General features: G+C 47.2%; 1 protein-coding gene across 5 annotated transcripts in view; it reads right to left on the bottom strand.

The window, feature by feature from the left end:
• LOC149345277 (uncharacterized) overlaps positions 1 to 20,546 on the bottom strand; it is a 215,048-nt gene that overhangs the window by 161,262 nt on the left and 33,240 nt on the right. For all 5 annotated transcript variants that reach the window (XM_089546559.1, XM_089546560.1, XM_089546561.1 and 2 more), the window contains exons 6-11: positions 19,742 to 19,916; positions 18,726 to 18,818; positions 16,003 to 16,138; positions 6,072 to 6,226; positions 4,480 to 4,540; positions 228 to 335 (exon numbers count right to left, since the gene is read on the bottom strand). In XM_089546559.1, coding sequence (XP_089402685.1) covers positions 228 to 335; positions 4,480 to 4,540; positions 6,072 to 6,226; positions 16,003 to 16,138; positions 18,726 to 18,818; positions 19,742 to 19,916 — 728 coding nt within the window. The remainder of the gene's footprint in view (positions 1 to 227; positions 336 to 4,479; positions 4,541 to 6,071; positions 6,227 to 16,002; positions 16,139 to 18,725; positions 18,819 to 19,741; positions 19,917 to 20,546) is intronic.

Here is a 20,546-nt window from a genome sequence, read left to right as displayed (position 1 = left end):
CTTGCCATGATGACACTGAGGGACCATCAACAGAGCGACAAGGAGTGACGTGGAGGCAGATATGAACGTCCCTGTGCCTTTTCTATAATGATCACCACCATGAAAACCGGGTGCGCGTCAGAATCGGGTAATTACGGCTAGTACCAGGAGTCAGACCAGGAGGCAATGGCCTGCTGGGGTGGGCAATGCACCACGCTACAGGAGGCAGCCAAGGGGGGAAGACTCACCCAGGGGCACGCCCTCCATGGCGCTCTGCCAGGTGGGGTCCACAGGCAGCTGGAGCAGCCTCAGCAGCACACACAGGCACTCACGCTGCAGGTTGCCATGGTCGCATCCTGGCACAGGTCCACAAAGAATGACACCAGGACACACTATGAGCACACTAAACACCCCTCTGCGGCCGCCACTGGGATGCAGCACAGGTGTTGAAAGAATGACCCTTGCATCGCATGCCGCACACACAATGTCCAGCTAGTCACAAACACAGTGAGCTGCCAAATGCTCCTTCACACGCACTCCTTTCTGAATCTATTCCCAAGCTGAGCTAGCTCCACTGTTGAAGGGAAAGTGAGGAGAGCACTATTAATATTTTTTTTAATAGCAAAATCCGATAGTACAGCATTTCATGGCTTTGCACTTGGCCGGCAGCGAAAGATGCATTTACCGTATTTACCCAATTCCAACGCGCACCTTTTTTCGGGGAAAATACGTCTCAAAATCGCATGCGCGTTGGATTCGAGTGCAAACCGAAACTGCCCCATAGCTGCCCATCGTCATCGCCATTATACGATGTGGGAGCTCACTAACTGCTGGAAACATGGGAGCACGTTTGCTCGTCGTTTTCTGCGTCGCAGGAGCCGTTTTCAACCGGTGTGGCGCTTGTCATTGGTCGCGTGCTCAGCGACCACGGACCGCGTTCACGGCGACGGTATCCCGTGCACTGCCGCGGGCGGACGCCTCATCACTGCCGTTGCACGATCAAGATACGCGGATCGAAGAATATGTTGATGAAACAACGGTTATCGGAAACGCGTCATTTCGGCGGTAAAGTTCCAAAAACGATGAGACTCCTTTCTGTTTTGCGGCCGACTCTCTGACAGAGATTACATCGTCCGCAGGCGGGGCACGCCGGGCTGCTGACGAGGTCGTGCATCATGCCGATCTCACAGATAACAGCGCTCCCGCGCCCGTTTTTACAGTCGAAGATCTTTATCTTTCGCTCAGACGCACTGACGAAGTCATCGATGCTCCGCAAGAAGCATCGCCGTTGCCGCAGTTACGCCTAGCAGCAGACGAACCTCCCATAACCGGAGCTCTCCGCTTGCGCTTGGGGCGCCTTCCTTTATACTGATGCTTTGTCAGGAAATTGCGTGAGCGAAAATCTCGTTTCTCAGTCACATCCATAGCGGAGATAGGAGAAAAACCCGGGCAGAAGCGTTGGTTCACGTCTCGGTGGCGGCAGAACGAAGAAAGAGCGTCTGCGCCCGACCGTGCAGTGGAATGCTCGTAGCCAATGGAACGGCTCTGATCGTACCACGTGATTTGAAGGGCCAGTCGCGACGCTCGACTCGGGCGGGAAACGATCTTTTTTTCCGTATTTTTATCAAGAATGCGCCGCTGCCGAAGTGGCTTCTCGTAGACGATGGGTAGGCCTACTTCCCCGCGAATATTCAAGAGCGGGCGACGCCATGGAGCGAAATGCCGCGTTCCCGAAATTCGGTCAAATTCGCACTTTCGCGAGCCACCGCGAGTGCTTTAATTGTATTTTTTACTAACTTCCCATTGATTATTGGCTTTGATTTTTTTACACATAAAAGAAGAGGCTTGGGGGAATACAAAACGCAAGAAAATACAAAATCGACTTTATCGAAAAAAATCGCGGTTTTTTCACCCGCATCTCCCCTTAGAATTATAAAAACGGTTGCAAATTATTTTCATTCGTGGAAGTCACATGCACGTTAGAAGCGGGGCTTGTAGTTTTTTTTTTATTATTACCAATATTGGGCGCGCGTTAGAATCGGGGCTTGAAAATTTTTTTTTTTTTGGTGCCGTAAATTGGGTGCGCGTTGGAATCGGGGGCGCGTTGGAATTGGGTAAATCTAAAAAATTTGGATTCGAAGTTGAAAAAGTTTTTCCTGCCGCTGATTCAAACTTGGGACACTCTTATGGTGACACAGGAATAAGTGACGTGAAACATGACATGCACATGACGTAACGCAGACTCCGTGATTTCTGACGGCCAGCAGTGCAGCCTGGCAGCAGCCGAAATGAAAGCTACCGCCGGCCGCACGTTGAAGGCATCTATCGGCTATTGCGGCCGTTGCTACCGTCACTTCGTTTACGTTTGCACCCGCGTTTTGCCAGCGTTACGTTGCATCCTGTTCCCGAAGTCGTCAACGAAGTACTCGCAAATAGACACCTTTAGCATAGCATGTACCTTGTTACCGTTAGCGGAGTACCGGGAGTCTGCCTATCGCCGGTGAGCAGGCACTGATTGGTCCCGATGCTGCAGGCGCGCGCGTAGCTGCGCGTTGTGAGTATGAGTGGCGTTTTTGTAATCAGGAGCGAGTAATTTATCGATACAAGGCAACTTCAATTTCTCCTCAGTGTCCCTTTAATAACAAAAGCAGGTCAATTGTTACCACCTTTTAAGATGGAAATGGCGCGACAAAAGCAATTTCTCACAGTTTAATTCGTGCACGCTAAGAGGAGTGGCGGAAGCAGAACTGCTCCACAGTGGTAAGTGTCTTCGCGACTACTTTCAGTGTCTGCAATGGTAGCGGTGTAGCTTCTTCGCACGTGGAGTCGCATGCAAGGAGGCTGCACTGCCTAAACGGCAAACAGCATTGAGGAGCGCAGGAATTCGGTGTGCTGGGAGAACGGATATACGACGTGGATGGAAGCAAGGAAAGCACGCACTGGCGCCAGAGCGGCAAGACGCCTTCGAAAAACAAGAAAAAAAGATCTGCAACAGGGCAATCATCTTAACCAAACAATGTGCAGCCTGGCTGGCTCGCTGCCATGCACATCCCCTAGCCACCACAGGCTGGGGACGAAGCTCCGAAAAAGAAACTACGCAGCAGGACTCTCTCTCAGCTTACTGACAGAAACCTACAGACAGTCGACACGCCTGCCTTTGCGCATATATCAGAGGGCCGTGGAAGACAGTGCAACTTGCAATTCAGGCTTGTCGACGAATATCTGGACGATCACTTATCGAGCACATCCTATCTCAACACGGCACACCTTCAGAGGCCCGTCCGGATTAACCGACGTGAGCCCCGCCACATCCGAATAAATGAGCTTCCGATGCCACAGACTTGACTTGGCGTTTGGGAGAACTCTGGCGGCAGTCCAAATTATCCGAATTAATGAGGGCCGAATTAACGAGGTTTTACTGTACTTGTCTGTTATAAAGATGTTTAACTAGAGTATGCAGTATTCCCTTTGCATTGCATGCCCTGGCCATGCCCATTCCCACTGCTTGACTTAATCTTGGATAATGTTACATTAACTCCCATTTGTCCTTTGAAACACTGCTCTTTTCCCATCTCTTAACATTAAAAGAGTTAGGACAAGGCCTGAAGGGTATTTCACCTTATGTTCGAGATGTACTAGCTCCCAAACGGGTTTGCAGCTTGCACAAAGGCGATAGCAACAGCAAAGAGACAGAAAAGAATGTGAAATCACTGAGGCGTTTGCCATGAAGACAGCCCTGAGAACCACTACCTCTGTGCACATTCGCTCACCTTGGGGAAGAAGGAATTTTAATTTCTGAAGAAACATAATCTTATGCTGCTGTGATGCGCATGTTTCATTTATGTTTTTTCCATACGCAGGTGTGGGCTCCATTCTTTCCACTTTTACCCTTCTCTGCACATGATGTGATGTCGATTTGTACACATAATTCCATGTTCTAATCCAAAAATGAACAGCTGATAGTAGCGTTTTGTCCAGAGTGCGTGTCTTCCACCTAGTCATGTACAGCCTTTGTCAAAAGTTTGGAGCCCAGGGGGTTTGCTTCTGCAGCACACTGTGTGGTTCGTAATGCGCCTCCAGCGCTCCAAATTTGCTGAAGGTAAGAATATTTCTGGTCCTGCCTCCTCCAATGGGTAGGACTACCACGAATGTTACAGGAGTCCCACTGCGAGGCTTAGAATCAAACCCCCTGGGCTCTGAACTTTTGACAAAGACTATACCTGTTTGCAAGCTAGAGATTTTTGAACATAAGATGCCTCTTAGCATTACCCCAAGCATTTTACTTTCCACAGCTCGCTACACTGCCCCAAATTCAATTCGGAGCCTTCCCACCAGCCTCTAAATCATCGGCCCACAAGTCTGCCCGCATTATACGAGGTGCGTTTCCTTCGGCAAATTGCAGTTGAAGTCGGTGGTTGACTGTCCACACGTTTCCTTTCCCCAAAAATTTTTCCTTCCTTGCTCAGTCCATCACTGCAGAGGAGGAGTGGTGGTGCTTACCCGACTGGGTGCTCACTTCAGCCAGGAAGGCAGCCAGGGTCTTCAGCAGGGTTACACCCACCTGCACGCAGGCAGAGCAACACAGTGGATGAGCACACCAGCTGGGGACGGCTCTCTTCATCACAGGTTCCACATCACAAAAAATTGCAAGGCATGTGGACACCACAGGCACAAATACATTTTAGCCACAGGGCAAAGATGTACCGTGAACTAGTTCCAGAACATTCACCAAAGATAAAACACCAGTGGCGAGGGAACCACCCCTGGCACCAAGTGCAGACTATGCACCGATAAGGGGCAAGGAAAAGCTCTGATATGCCATGTGCTCGCTGCTAACATTTTGTTGCCTTCCTTCCAGCAGTGGTTGTTTTTTATTAAATTTGAACCCACACACAGTGAAACCCGGTTATAATGAACAGTGTGAATCAATGCGATCTGTTCAATATATGGAATAATTCGATATACCTGAACCAGCAGTGGCGCAATTCTTTGAACATTGTGGCAGACATGCAGCACCCGAGTGAGATGGCAACAGGCATCTGCACACTGCTGCTTACAGATCCCAGGTTCCATCTGCCTTTGGGCTGACAAGTTTTTTCGAGGAGGGAGCTTGGCTAAAAGCATGAAGCTCTTTAAATCCTGCCATGTTCACGGCGTGAAAAAAAATTTGGCTGAAGACCGGCATGAAGTGTTGGCCCGGTTCATCACACATACACAAGTCTCTGCACCCTGGAGATCAATCAACTTGAAGGAATATTCATTTGTTCGCTTGGGCAAGTTTTAACGGTTCTTCTTTCCCATACAACTGCCACCGACCAGGCACCTGGTCAAAGCAACCCGCAACAGCAAGGCAGGCGTTGCAGGAAAATGCAAACATGCCACTGCTGTGGCAGCTTTTTGGAACGGAGCGACACACTGTCGAAAACTAGTGACCCTCAAGCGTAGGGAATGGCGAGCTGCACGGAAGTGTACCTAAAACTTTTAAAGGTGGCTGAATCAGACAAACCAGAACGTATTAAAAGCCCTTATAAAATCCTCTTCTCGCCAACAGTGATAAGCTTTTGCATTTCATGAGCGTGAAGTTAATTTATCACACGGTATCCTACCATGCACGCTAAGCCAAAAGGCAAACAGCAACGGTTCTAGATATTTTTGTGGGCGGTACGTCCAATGTTCGTCCTTTTTGGGGAGAGCAAAGCCAGTGAAGGAGGAGTGTGTGCTCCACCATTTTGGAGGCATTAAGTATGGCCTGAATGTTCTTGTGAGCCGAAGAATATAACGACCTTTCGTGTGTTAATGTCGTATATGATGACCTTTCGTGCGTTAGTATAGGATATGACGAACCTCAGATTAACGAAGTTTGTGTATACTGAAGAAGGATGGACAAGCTCGCGAGTTGGTAACAGTCATTCACAGCGGATGCTACAGTGCGAAAGAGATGAAAGACAAAAGCACAAGACGACAGAGCACTTGTCTGTGTCTTCTACATTTGTCTGTCGTCTGTTTCATGCTGCACCACCAGCAGTGAAGTTAGCACGTTGACCTCGGTTACTGGTGGAAAACGAATCCAATGCAGGGGGGGGGGGGCCCACCTGCTGGAAGCTGGAGGCCAGGTGCTGGGGCCCCAGCCTGACGGCCAGATGCCACAGGGTGCGCACCAGGGCCAGCCGCACCAGGGGGTCGGCCGAGGGGCGCTGCCGCAGGGGAGTCATCACCAGCACCAGCATCTTGTGCATGCGCAGCGTCTCTGCGAAAGGCCACAAGAAAAATTCAGGGGGCACTTTGACTGTCTAAAGTGCACAGAGGCAAAAGCGTTTTCCCGCACTACTTTGCCTATGTGGCACTGGTGACGTCACCACTAGATTATGTCACACACAATTGATGACAAAGTAATGAAAAATTATTAATTAGCGATTAATTACTTATTGATGACTAAATACTAATTAACAGCTAATTAATGACGCTTAAGCTTCCCCTTTAGGAGTGGAACAGGACAGCGTGTTGAATCCCGTGTTGAACTCGTTGGTTCTGCAGGATGCCTTGCCTTTTGAACACAACGCTTTTTGAGGAAAGGAAATGGCACAGTAATTCTCTGTCACTTCAGTGGACACCTCAACATACAGGAAAGGAGGCAGTGGGAGTGAAAGAAGAAAGAGAAAGGGGGTTGTAAGAAACTGAAAATTGTATTTGAGGAAAGCAAGTTACACAGTAACTGTCCCACCCCTCAAAACCCCCACACATCTGCCCACACACTGCTGCCAACACGGCTGCCCACAATAGTATAAGGCATTAAAGGCTTTCGCCTTAAAACCCCCACAAGAATGGCCAACGACCCTGTAACCAGTGCTGCCAAGTGCAGCAGCACACCTGACCACTGGACTTAGTTCCAAATACAGAGCAGGGATGCTGAACGCACTCAAGTAAGAAAACAGAAGTGAGAAAAAAATGCAGGGGCGATCACACGTGATGTGACAAATCTGCGCTAGCATTATAGGCTGTACAAGCATGTGCAAAAGTAGGGAGACCAAAGGAAACAATGGCAAAACTGCTGGTCACTGGTGTTTCACTAACGTGCCTGCTATAGCGGTATGCACTGAGCACCCTCCCTAATACGCTGGCATGTTTGCAGTTTGCGAGTGTTGCAGTTTTAGCACGATGGGCAAGCACCTTAATAGCTACACGGCTGAGAGTTAGCTCTCGAACACAGCAAGCGTACGATGGGCAGGAAATTCGACGTGGCCGAGAAGTGCATCCGATGACGGTGCAACCAAAATGATGCATTGAGAAACGCAAGCTGCAAAAAACGCGCTTTCCGAGGCAAGCCTTGCAAGTTTCCCGAACTAGAAGAAGAGCTGCTCTCAGATGTGATGGAAATGCGAAACAATGGTTATGCTTTGACAACGGACATGCTGCACGGCTTCTTGTAGGATGAGCGTGCACCAGAGCACAGCACCAGCTCGAAGTTGAAATACCGTAAAAACCCGCATATAATACGAACCCAAATATAATACAAGGTTAAGTTTTAGAGACGCAAAATGAGAAAAAGTTTTACCCGCGTATAATACGAGTGCCGCAAGCTCATAGAAGGCATTTATTCAAATCGCATCCCACACTCGAACCTGGTAGCAACAGAAATACCCAAATAATATGGAAAAATGTAAATGAACTGTTAAACCATTTTCCCAAAAACAAAGGCCCCACCGAAATAACAATAAACAATGATGTTCTACGTGATAAAGAATTAGCTGAAGCCTTTAACCATTTTTTCATAAACGTGGTTTCGAATTCTTGCTCGCTCTCAAGTTCTTACCCTTTAGCGACGAATGCTGTAGTCAGGAACCCTAACACACTTTTTTTAGATCCAACTTCTGAAAGCGAAATCTACACAGTGTTTGTTTCACTTAGTAACAGTCATACCACTGACATAGATAATATTCAAATAACCCCTGTTAAATATGCTCTTGACCTAATTTTACCACAGCTCAATCATGTACAGTAAAAGCTCGTTAATTCGACACTGACGGGACCGCGAAAAATTGTCGAATTATCCGAATGTCGAATTATCGAATGAACAGCAAAAAAACAGTTTGCCGCAACCTTTATTTGGCAAAGAAATCTGTTATCGTCGTCTGCTTTTTCGAGCGAATTTGAGCGACTACGATAGCTCTAACAGCTGCCAGGTGTTGCGCGGCACACGCACCGTCAGGGATTTTTTCACAGAAGTCCTCCCGCAATGACAAGGCTTCTGCGGCTTCTTTCACCGTGCTCTTCGGCATTTGGGGCAACTGCTCACAATCGTCACCTTCCGACGAATCGTCGTTGTCAGCACCTGTCACTTATGTTATTACATCCTCGGTCAGCTGACAGGACACAAAGGCGAGGCGCGCAGCGCTACCCACACGAAAGCAGCGCGGGGAGGAGGTGAAGCGAGCGCGGCTTCTACCCCGCTTATCTGTTCTTTCAGCCAGCGTCCGCTTCGCGGTTGCTGCTGCGACACCCGTCTTATCTTTTCTCTTTATCTTTCCTCTGATCTTCTAACTCTCCTCTATCTACACTAGGCAGCGGTGGTTGCTCGGCTGAGCCAGTAGGCAGGCCCGTGCAATTTCCTTTCACCCTTCTCTCAGTCGCAACAAAACAGCAACAGCAAGCAGCCCAATAAACACGCTGACAAAGCGCGGAATTACCAAAAAAGGCGCCGCCTTATGGTTAAACAACCGCGATCGTAGCAGCAAGAACACGTGGAAACGACGACACACGAAACCAACACGACTGCTGCAAAGCACAAAAAAAAAAAAAAAGACGCCAGCCGCTTCGGCCGCCGCTGTGGCCGCTGCTAATCTCACTTCCCTCGCCCTCGCTCACGCTGCTGATGGCGATCGCCATACAGATGGCCTATCAGGCGTACAGTAGCCCCGCTGGTGGCAGTGTTTTTTTCTTTTTGCTCTCGGCACACCGGCTTGGCGGGCTGCGGAGTGAAGTCGAATTAACCGACGCACGGCAAAATTTGGTCGAATTAACGAGAGTTTCGCCCCATAGACTCCTATGTATAATTGTAGGGACCTCGCGTGCGCGTCGAATTATCCGATTTTCGGAATTAACGGGGGTCGAATTAACGAGCTTTCACTGTATATAATCTTGCCCTATCAACAGGCATCTTCCCTGACAGAATGCAGTTATCTAAAGTTATTACTGTGTTTAAATCCGGTGACAAAAATTCTTTATCTAACTACCGCCCGATTTCTACTTTGCCTATTTTTTCAAAAGGCTTAGAAAAGATAATACATCTCCGAATAACAAAGTTCGCCAATAAGTTTAATCTTATCAGTACCTCTCAGTTTGGCTTTCGTAAAGGCCGTTCTACCGAGACTGCTCTTTTAGCGCAAAAAGAGACAATCCTAAAAGCATTTGAAGAAAGAGAAATAGCTGCTGGCCTGTATATTGATTTTTCGAAGGCATTCGACTGCCTACACCACACAACACTACTAAAAAAATTAGAATTATATGGTATACGAGGAACTGCACTCCAATTAATATAATGTCATACATGCAAAAACGGAAGCAATGTGTAACAATCGGAAACTACATGTCGACATACAAAACAATTAATGCAGGCGTACCTCAAGGGAGCATCCTGGGGCCCTTGTTATTTAATTTCTACATCAATGATATCACAAGTATCCCTACAGCTGCGAAATTTGTAATCTATGCTGATGACGCTACTTTGTTGTTTCGAGGCAATAGTTATGACTCCCTGGAAAATAATATTAGGAACTCTCTGAATTATTTACATTCTTTGAGTGTCGCAAATTCGCTGCAGATTAACAGCAAGAAAACCAAAGTCGTTATCTTCACTCCAAGGCAGTCATCAGCGCAACGTATTAATTTAACCTTCGGTGACACAACAATAGAAGTCGTGGATACAATAAAAATACTTGGTGTATATTTTCATAAACACATGTTATGGGACACTCACATTAACAATATTGTTTCCCGAATTGCCAAAAGCGTCGGCTTACTAGCGAAATTCAAATATTTTCTACCGACCCCAATTAAGTTACTTTTGTTCAATGCATTGTTTCAGTCACATGTAAACTATTGTTTTCTGGTATGGGGAAGCACAACATTTACAAATTTACAACAGATTCACATGCTACAAAAAAAAGCAGTTCGCCTTATCGCAGGGGTAGATCCTTATGCACACACTAGAAGCCTGTTTACGCAATTCAAAGTACTTTCTGTGCATCGGCTCTACTCTTATATTTTAGCCAAAAGATATAAACAGGATGTCCAAAACAATGAGGTCCTCATTCAAACCATATCAAATCTAAGTTTAAGAGAAGGTAGATCTACATCGCGGTCACCTGAAATTTGGAAAATCCCATTCTTACGCACAACCATCAGCCGTCAAATGCTCGAATATTCACTGCCAACCTTGTTAAATTATCTCCATATACACGATATTAATATCCAAAGTGTTAACACCCAAACTCTGAAGAATTTTTTTATACAACAAGAGTGATGGTTATGCTTGCTATAATTGTATAAAGATGTTTTTCTTTTCTCAGGTGTATTATGGTGGTCTTGATGTGATGGAAAATGCGATTTTTTCTTTCCAGACAAGAAGGTCTTGACTCACTTTCTATGTGTGTATGTTCTTGTGACCATGCTGCTATACATGTAAATGTGCAACTGCTGTATGCCTTGTAAATGGGGGCTCGAACCACGTCAAGTGATATGTTTTCACTTTTGTTCAAGTCCCTTTCCGCCTCGACGGAATAAAGTTCAATTTCAATTTCACTTCAATCACTTTCTTCTTCAGTAGCGCTTTCTTTGGGCATTTCTTTGTCCGACAAATCATCCCAAATGTATTCATCTTCCACGCCATCGAGCGCGTACGAGATGCCGCACTTCGTAAGCCCGCTTCGGCAGCCCGGTTGGTGTCACTGCAGGCTCACTTGAGCGCATCCACTCTGCGTAGCACCGCTTGACTGCGTCCTTGAACGGTTTGTTTACACAACCATCAAGCGGCCGCGAAAGCTTCGTCGCGTTCCGCTGCACACGAAAGGGGCTTCTTTCTGTCGTGGCCATCCACGATTGCTTCCGTCGACAACAGCAAACTGCCTCCCGGCCGCACCGTTGCCAATGTTTTCCGCAGCTAAAATCAAGGAGCCAATTCTGTCTTCGAGACCCTGACATCGTGCTCCCCGAAACAATATCCACTTCGCGAAGCGTGCCTTACATGCGAGCACATGCGTTGTCAACAGGCACACGGCACACCGCGACCCCCCTTGCGCACCCAACGGATCAACAAAGAAACGACGCCGTGGCGTCGTTTGTCGAGAGCACCGTGGTCGAGAGTAACGAAGCCAAGCCGTAGCCACGCCCCAATAGCAAAGCCAAGCCGTAGCCACGCTGCAAGAACGAAACCAAAACTTTGAGCAACTTCGAAAATTTTTGTTCCGATCCGCAAATAGTACGAGGCGGAAATTTAGGACACTAATTATGGAAAAAAAAACGTATTATACGCGGGTTTTTACGGTACTCCGCGAGTGATGATTGAATGTAGGATAAATATCGCTCATTCCCAGATTGGTGCGTTTTTACTTAAAAAAAATACCATATTTACTCGCATAATAGGCGCACTCGCATAATAGGCGCAACCCTAGTTTGGTCGCGAAAAATCAGATTTTTTTTATTTCCGCGCATAATAGGCGCACCCCGAACTTGGCACTGTGATCAATACTGTATTTACACGATTGCAAGCCGACGCCTCGCCGCCCCCCACCCCCAATCTTTATTTTAAAGTTTTTGCTGAACTGACTACTGGTCCACACTAGTGCTGCTGCCGTCGCAGCTGCTGCGGACCCACAGCACGTGCAACGACATCGTGTAGAACAGCCGCACGCAGTTTTCAGGGATGCTCACTTTAAACGTGTGTTTGGAAAGTTTCATCTCCAGCCGGAAACGTTCCAGACTTAGGCCCGCGAAAACATCGACGCCTGGAGTCCCGTACGAAAATTTAGGCACGCCCCAGACGCAACTGCCGCACTTCTCATCCACGTCGAGTTTCCGACCTGCCGCACGCTTGCCGTGTTCGAGAGCAAACTCCCAACCGTGTAGCTATTAAGGTGCTTGCCCGTGGAGCTAAAACAGCAACGCTCGGCGGCAAAGCCACAAACCACAATGAACTACGCGCTACCGCAGATCCCGGCACTTGATAGCAACAAAAAAAAAACCTGGAGCTGGTGATGCTGATGGCGACATAGATAGTGAACGCTCGCGGTGGAAGAAAACATTGATGATGATGATAAGCTTGGCCTTGGGCGCCCTTCGTGGGCGGCGTCTGGAAGCTCCTTTGCGCGTGTGGCCTCCGCGATCAAGTGCCCGTTGCGCGCAGCCGGAGCTGATTGCGGAGGCCTCAACGCATGCATTTCAAAGGCTATTCCCGCGTGGGTCGTGGAAAGTTTCGGTGCTGCCCTTACGTTTTTCTTTTGTGCATATTTTCTTCGGGAAAACGGGGTGCGGCCCATACACGAGTGCGTTTATGCGGTATGTTCAATTTTGCGAGTCGAAAAATTTCCGGAAATTTTACCCCGCGTAATAGGCGCACCCCGAACTTTGAGCCGGATTTTATGGAAAAAAAGTGCGCCTATTATGCAAGTAAATACGGTAATTCCCACACCGCGTGTATCAGCCGCACCCCAAAAATTGGCCCTCGAATCTGGAAAAAAAAGTGCGGCCCTTACACTCGTTTATACGGTATATAGTACCGTATTTACCCAATTCCAACGCTCCCTTGATTCCAACGCTCACCAAATTTACGGCACCAAAAAAAAAAAAAATTCAAGCCCTGATTCTAATGCGCGCCCGATATTGGTCATGAAAAAAAAAACTACAAGCCCCGCTTCTAACGTGCATGTGACTTCCACGAATGAAAATAATTTGCAACCGTTTTTATATTTTAAGGAGAGATGTGGGTGAAAAAAAAACGCGATTTTTTTCGATAAAGTCGATTTTGTATTTTCTTGCGTTTTGTATTCCCCCAAGCCTCTTCTTTTATGTATAAAAAAATCAAAGCCAATAATCAATGGGAAGTTAGTAAAAAATGCAATTGAAGCACTCGCGGTGGCTCGAGAAAGTGCGAATTTGACCAAATTTCGGGAACGCGGCATTTCGCTCCACGGCGTCGCCCGCTCTTGAATTTTCGCGGGGAAGTAGGCCTACCCATCTTCTACCAGAAGCCACTTCGGCAGCAGCGCATTCTTGATAAAAATACAAAAATAGAAGATCGTTTCCCGCCCGAGTTGAGCGTCGCGACTGGCCCTTCAAATCACGTGGTACGATCGGAGCCCTTCCATTGGCTACGAGCATTCCACCGCACGGTCGGGCGCAGACGCTCTTTCTTCGTTCTGCCGCCACCGAGACGTGAACCACCGCTTCTGCCCGGGTTTTTCTCCTTTCTCCGCTATGGATGTGACTGAGAAACGAGATTTTCGTTCACGCAAGTTCCTGACAAAGCATCAGTATAAAGGAAGACGCCCCAAGTGCAAGCGGAGAGCTGCGGTGACGGGAGGTTCGTCTGCTGCTACGCGTAACTGCGGCAGCGGCGATGCACCATTTGGATCCTTCAAGCTTCTTGCGGAGCATCCATGACTTTGTCAGTGCATCTGAGCGAAAGATAGAGATGTTCGACGGCCAAAGCAAGCATAAAAACGAACGTGGAAGCGCTGTAATCTGTGAGATCGGCATGATGCACGATCTCGTCAGCGGCACGGTGTGCTCCGCCTGCGGACGATGTAATCTCTGTCAGAGAATCGGCCGCAAAACAGAAGGGGGACTCTCATCGTTTTTGGAACTTTACCGCCGAAATAACGCGTTTCCGACAACCGTTGTTTCATCAACATATTCTTCGAGCCGCCTATCTCGATCGTGCAAAAGCAGTGATGAGGCGTCCGCCTGCGGCAGTGCACAGGCTACCGTCGCCGTGAACGTGGTCCGTGGTCGCTGAGCACGCGACCAATGACAAGCGCCACACCGGTTGAAAATCAACGAGGGGCTTTAGTTGAAAACGGCTCCTGCGACGCAGAAAACGACAAGCAAACGTGCTCCCATGTTTGCCAGCAGTTAGTGAGCTCCCACATCGTATAATGGTGATGATGATGGGAAGCTATGGGCAGTTTCGGTTTGCACTCGAATCCAACGCGCATGCGATTTTGAGACGTATTTTCCCCGAAAAAGGTGCGCGTTGGAATTGGGTAAATACGGTACATGAAATATTCAAACATTTGAAAATTTCAAATTTTCTTGTTCCCCTCAACTCGAACCAAAACATCACAGAGTTTCCAAAGGGCTGTAAAAGGGTGCGGTGAGGGGGCTAGTTGGTACGATATTACAAAAAACAATAAAAACTGCACAAAACGCTTGTCCGTGCGTTTCTTCTATCTTGTCCTGTCCTTTTTGCGCAGTTTTTATTGTGCTCACAATTTCTAAAAGCACTCATTAGGCATGGCACCTTGAAACTATTACTACATCAACAACTTGCTCTGTCCTGCCAGAATGGACTGCCAGCATGCGGCAAAAGTGCACATGCAGCCAGCACTGTGTTGCTGACCATCAAAAGCCACCGCGACCACAGACTGGAAAAACTGGAGACGACCCCAGTCCTCATTCACTCCTGACACAGTGGTGCATGGGTCAAGTAATGCACCATTGCCCCGGCAGTGGCCCCGCCACTGTGAGATCCAAGTTGCTGAGCCTGAGCAACCTCTTGTGGCCTATCGCATAAATTCGCATCATTTTTACACCCTCAATTTATCATGTGGGGTTGTTTTCTTTTTTTAACTTAACTTTTACTTGCCCATTTTATGCTCCCTGCTGCGGCAGACCACCAGCATGCACGCAGGTGTGCTGAGACAGGTTTCGGAAGATCAGCGTGGCCGACCTTCAGAAGGTGTGTGCGGCTGCAAAAGGTGCGAGTGGTGTGCAAGCCATTTTACCCGGACCACTAGCGCTGACGGGCACTTTCATGTAGCAACAGCAGCGAGAGCAAACATCCAATAACCTGCGGCCCACGTCAAAGCTATTCAACAGCTAGTGAGACGGACTGCATGCGAGGGTGTTGTTATATTGCCTCTTAACTCCATTTGCCTCTGGCTGCTTGCGTTGCAATTGTATCATTGCGCTTTTATTGCTTTGAGCTGCACACATGCCATCATGCGATCCCGCAGAAAAGTACATAACGAGCGGTGGGGCAGGAGGGGTATGCGTCTTGTGTTTTGAGTCAACTTTTTTTTTTTTCACCAGCGAGGAATGTGAGTTGGGGGGTCGGCATACACATGGCAATATAGGGTGTATATTGCACTGCAATCTTCATAAAAGTTGTTTAGGAGGTGTTTGTGAAATCTCTGCGTAATTTGTGCACCCTTTTGATAGCCTTCATTTAAAAAAAAAAAGCGAGAATTACGCAAGCAAATAAATACGGCATTAACTGAACTGCCACTCGCCCCTGTGGGCACTTCACACACACTCTGGTGGGCAGGTTGTGATATCACAAGGTCAGGTGACCCAGGTGGCCCACCTGCCACCCAGGTTGCTTCTCTGGGAATTTTCTGCTAAACTCACGGCCAACAATGCCAACACAGACTTTTCTTGAACATGGGACCTTGAACGCTGCCATATTAAACAAAAAGTGCAGCCTATTTGGCATGTCTTGCCACGGCGCAGCCAATGGCTGGCTCTGGACACTCCCGCTCAGAAAGCCGGTGCTCCTGTTGTTCTCAGTCACTACCACAAGAGGTAAAAGGCATACAAGGAAATGGCGCTCTCGGAGGTTAATAGAACAAGCTAAGCTTCAGAGCAAGCATGCCCTTCAGAATGTCTCTTGCAGTGACTGCTTTCATCCTGAACAATTTTCCTTCCAACAGAAACTAGAGACACTGTTTTAAGCCACAGGGGTTGAGAAAAAAAATGGTTCCGACCCGGTGGCTCTTGCAGCACAGAAGCCTGAGGATAATGGAAGCTCACCTGGCTTGAAGGTGGAGATGAGTGCCTGCCAGGACTCCAGGGCCTGGCACTGCAGCTGTGGCTGGGAGGAGGCAGCGAAGCCCTTGCTGGCCACCCGCAGCAGCACATTCACCGAGGGCGCATTCTGGGGCAGGTACTGCACAACAGAGTTCAGCTTTCTGGCTCATTCAACAGTCACTGCATGACTGTGCACTTTTCGGATACAAACACCAGAAATTTGCACAACAAAGTGTCTCTCACAACATCAGAAACGTTGCCGCTCAGTTCAAGCAAGTCTGACACGTACTGTATTTACTCGCATAGCACAGTACATGGACCTGCAGCATTTCACCTCCATCGAAATGCGACTGCCGTGGCCAGGATCAAACCCACGTCTTTCGGGTCAACAACTGAGCACCATAACCACTGGACCACAACGGCGGCTTAGGAATCCACTGAGTGTACGCTTAATGTGTGCGTTTACTCGTGATACCTCAAACTCTCACAGTAGTGATGGTGCTTGGCGGCTATAAAACCATAAAGAAAAAAAGGGAACAATTCCTGAGATATTGTTGTGCATCAGTCTTTGAGGATATGCGATATTGCCATTTTAGCAAATACATATACCATTTATACCGAAATATTGCTTCCGTTTCTCTCAATACTTCCGAAAATTTAAAAAAAAAAATGGTTATTTAGTGTTTACCCATCAGTTGAAGTGTTCAGACTCATACTGAGAAAATAGCGACAGTGAGTCTCAAGGGAGGTGCCCTGGCAGCAAAGATTATTTACCCTAAATCAAAAAGAAATCAGTGTTACAACAATCCTCTCAAAAATAATCTTATTTGTGAGAAAGTTAAAAACCATTCAACCCTAACTTGGCACACACTGAACCTCTTCGAGTGGCTTCTTTTCTCATTTAGCACTGAACACAAGCCTTCATCACAACCATGGCCACCATTCTTAAACAATAATTTTGAATGTTACAAAAGTGTAAAGTAATGTTATAGAATTATTGAAGGTAATGGTCCATTCTTCTCGCATGGAGCAAAATCTTTCTTCTAAAGTTTTTCGATTACTTGCAAGGAGTATAAACTGCCACACAAAACGAATGGGGAATGGCTTTTGAGAACTGCAAAAATGTTAATAGGAAAAAAAAAATGCAAGTCTGTTAACAGGACATCTACGGATATATTTATTACAGTAAAATCTCACAATATATGACCAAACTGTGCTCATAAACTCTTTCCCATTCAAAAATGCTTTTGTCCAGAATTGTTGGATACGGCTCAGCTTTCTTGTTAGTAACCTCCTGAGCACACCGTGAAGACATTTACATGTTTACATGAATACAAAAATAACTACTGCATGGACCATAAAAAAAATAAAGACCACAAAAGTTACTGTGGCACGGTTATAGTAGTGAGGGCCTAGATGGATAGAGTGAACATTTTTACAAGAAATGTAAACACTGTCTGAAGACGTTGAATCGCGTTAATCGCTAGGCGTAGACATGTTCTGCTCGCAAAATGAACAAAAGGGAAAGTCAAGCGCATTTTCACCGTCACCTGCCACATTATTAAAAACAAGGTTCAAGTAACGCGTACTGTGCCACCGCAGCGTTCACTCCCCTCCCTGCAGGAGCTGAATGCCCTTGCAGCGCTGCGCGTGCTACGATTCGCACTGCACCCCTCGAAACTCCGCAGTGGTGTTTCCCTTAGCTCAACAAAATAAGTGAAAAGGCGAAAAGCTACTGCTACCGGGTACAATGCCAATCAAGGTGCCAAGTAAAGTGGGCTGGCTGTCGTGCAGATGACGCCACGAAGGACTACTACCAAGATGGCACTTGCCTACTTCCGGTAAACGCGCACATGTGCAGGGGGCTTCGCTAAATCAGTCTGTTGCGATGGTGTTCAACACTGTTCTATGCTGGGCTGCAGCTGAGAAGCGCCCCTGTGATTACTTTGATGGTGCTGCTAGGTACAGTCGAACCCGGATATATTGAACCCGCATATTCTGAATTATTGGCTATATCGACACTCATCTCCGGTAGCAGCCCAGAGGCGAGCGGCGACATTTGCAAGCCATGCTTCCTTGAGAAAGGAAGAGAGAGAAAACCGGTCGTAAGTGAGGTCAGCGCCTCCTCGCTGAAGAATGAGACGAGAGAACTAGAAAGAGTGGGGCGGTGATTGCCCCTGCAGCGCCCCACAACTCGTACGACTGGCACAAACGGCACATTTCCGCACCCTCTCACTTCTTCATTTCCCTCTGTGCCTTTGTCATTCCTTCACCGACTCCTCCACTGACACCACTTGACTAGATCAGCCGGAACAGTGCCTGCTGCATTTTTCTTGTGCGTGCATGACTGCTGTCATCTTGTGAGCAATGACATCTACGGATGTAAAAAAGAGAATGAATCTGGACTTTTTCATGAATGGTGAAAAAAAGTCCTCCGTGGCAGACGCATTTGCATTCCCCGCAGCACTCTAAGCACACAGTTAAAAAACAAGCACGACATCAAGTTCAAAGCAGGTGAACAAAATCGCTTGGGAGCACGTCGTGTGCGCCCTGCTGCGATCGGTAAGCCACAATTTGTCATGATCACGAGTGTGGTTTCAGCCCCTTTCTGCATATCGAATTATTTTCTGTTCCCCTCAGAATTGGATATGCACGGGTTCAGCTGCATAAGATGAACTCTGGGCCAAATGCGCCACTGCTTTCCAGAACAACGCACACAGACTTGCCTCGCCCATCCACTGGATGATGAGGGTCCACACCTGGAGGGCCGCACTGCCCTGGGAGCCCTCCATCCACCGACTCAGCTGGGGGCCAATGCACTGCACACACACACACCACATGAACATGAAGGCCTCCAACGACGCATCCTTATAAGATGTCCTACGGCCTCCAACGGGCCATGGATCACTTTATAAATCGACCTTTAGATAATTCAGGCATCTCTTCCGGTCCCTTGAACTCTGAATTAATGAGGCTTTACTAGCAACCATGTAATTTTTTGTTTCCAGTCTGGTCATTTCATGGATTTCATTTTGCATGACCTCATTACAGGTTGGATACTGTTATGCTGTCTAATCAAGTAGTATGCATTTCTGTGCACACCATGTTTTTTAAATGTTACTGAGGCACTCTAATTTTGCTTATTTCAGTTGGAAAGACTATATACTATTTTGAAAAAAAAAAAAGAAAAAAAGCAAAATAAAAATTCTTTGTTCACGATTTTCTGAAATTTTTTTTTTGTACTGAACAGATATTTGATATTCAACTCAATATTTGAAGCCATTTTTCCTTCATATTCAGAAGTTTTATTATTTGCACACCTCTAAACATACAAGTTTTTTTTGCTCGAGAACTTGCAAGAAATTTTGCTGCCGGGAACATGCTAAAATGTGTGCCACTGGTTTGTCTTGACATCCAGATATGCAATAAAGATAAAATTATCATCCTGCCTATAATATAAGTTGATTTACAGGGTTTTGAAGTTGCCACTAAAGAAATGGGAAAAAAAACTGTTCCTGATTTTCAAGTAACAACTCCTCAAGAGGTGGCGGCGAAATGTTACATAACATATTACATAAATGCACCAGGACTTGCTATATATAAAGTTAAATTACGTATTTAGAACCAGCACACAGAGATACATGTTCCCTGAAGATGTGAGCTCATTAATACAAATTATTTTCAGTAAAGCCGCCACACTCGTCAGTGCCCAGATAAAGTGGATGATGCCAGGCCCACTCACCTCCTTGATGGGCGCATAGGCGGGAGCATCTGTGCCGCGGCGGAGGGGAGCCAGGGTGGCCTTGCGCTGACTGCAGAGGGCAGCGTGGGCCTCCGTGCGCACCTCCGGCCGCAGCAGGCAGAGCAGCGCCACCTGGCACCAGTCGGAAGCCGCCCCGGCAGGGATGGGAGCCAGTCTGTGCGAGCACAGCCACACTCAGCCACACGGACTACTCAGGAATGGGGGAAACACAGGCACATTCATACACTAAGGTCTTTTAATGCAATGGCGTTTAGGTTGTCCTCTTGCAAGAACCACCCGGCTTCTCCGTACCGAAATTCCGATTGGTCGAGGTGATCGTGGTCACCAGCACTGCCAAGTTTGAAAAACTGAGGACTAGAACTTTCCAGTATATTCTATTGATTATCGTATGGGATTATACTAACCAGACCCACTCTTCGACCCATTTCTAGGTTGGGCCTACTTCCAAAATTTGCTGTGGGGTCTTTTTTAAAATATTTGAAGTGGGCCAACTTCCAAATGCATTTTCTTCTTTAAGAAAGTGGTAAAGAAGGCTGAACCTAAAGATTTAAGTCTTTGCTTTGGCAGCACTTCTTTCTCACTGGTACTGCCCCTCCTTATTGCTGTTCACGCTTTGACAACAGCTGGTTGCAGCCCGTGTCTTGCCGGCAAGTCAGCAGGTAGACATGCTGTATTCACTCAAATGTCACGCATTTTTTTTTTTTTTTTGCTGAAAACAGAATTAAAAAGTCATCCTTCACATTATAACTGAATATTATGCAGAGACAAAAGTATGTCGCACCGA

This window comes from Amblyomma mixtum, chromosome 5, assembly GCF_055824585.1.
Source record: "Amblyomma mixtum isolate Tamu chromosome 5, ASM5582458v1, whole genome shotgun sequence".
Lineage (NCBI taxonomy): Eukaryota > Metazoa > Arthropoda > Arachnida > Ixodida > Ixodidae > Amblyomma > Amblyomma mixtum.
This window is presented reverse-complemented; position numbering and strand designations above follow the sequence as displayed.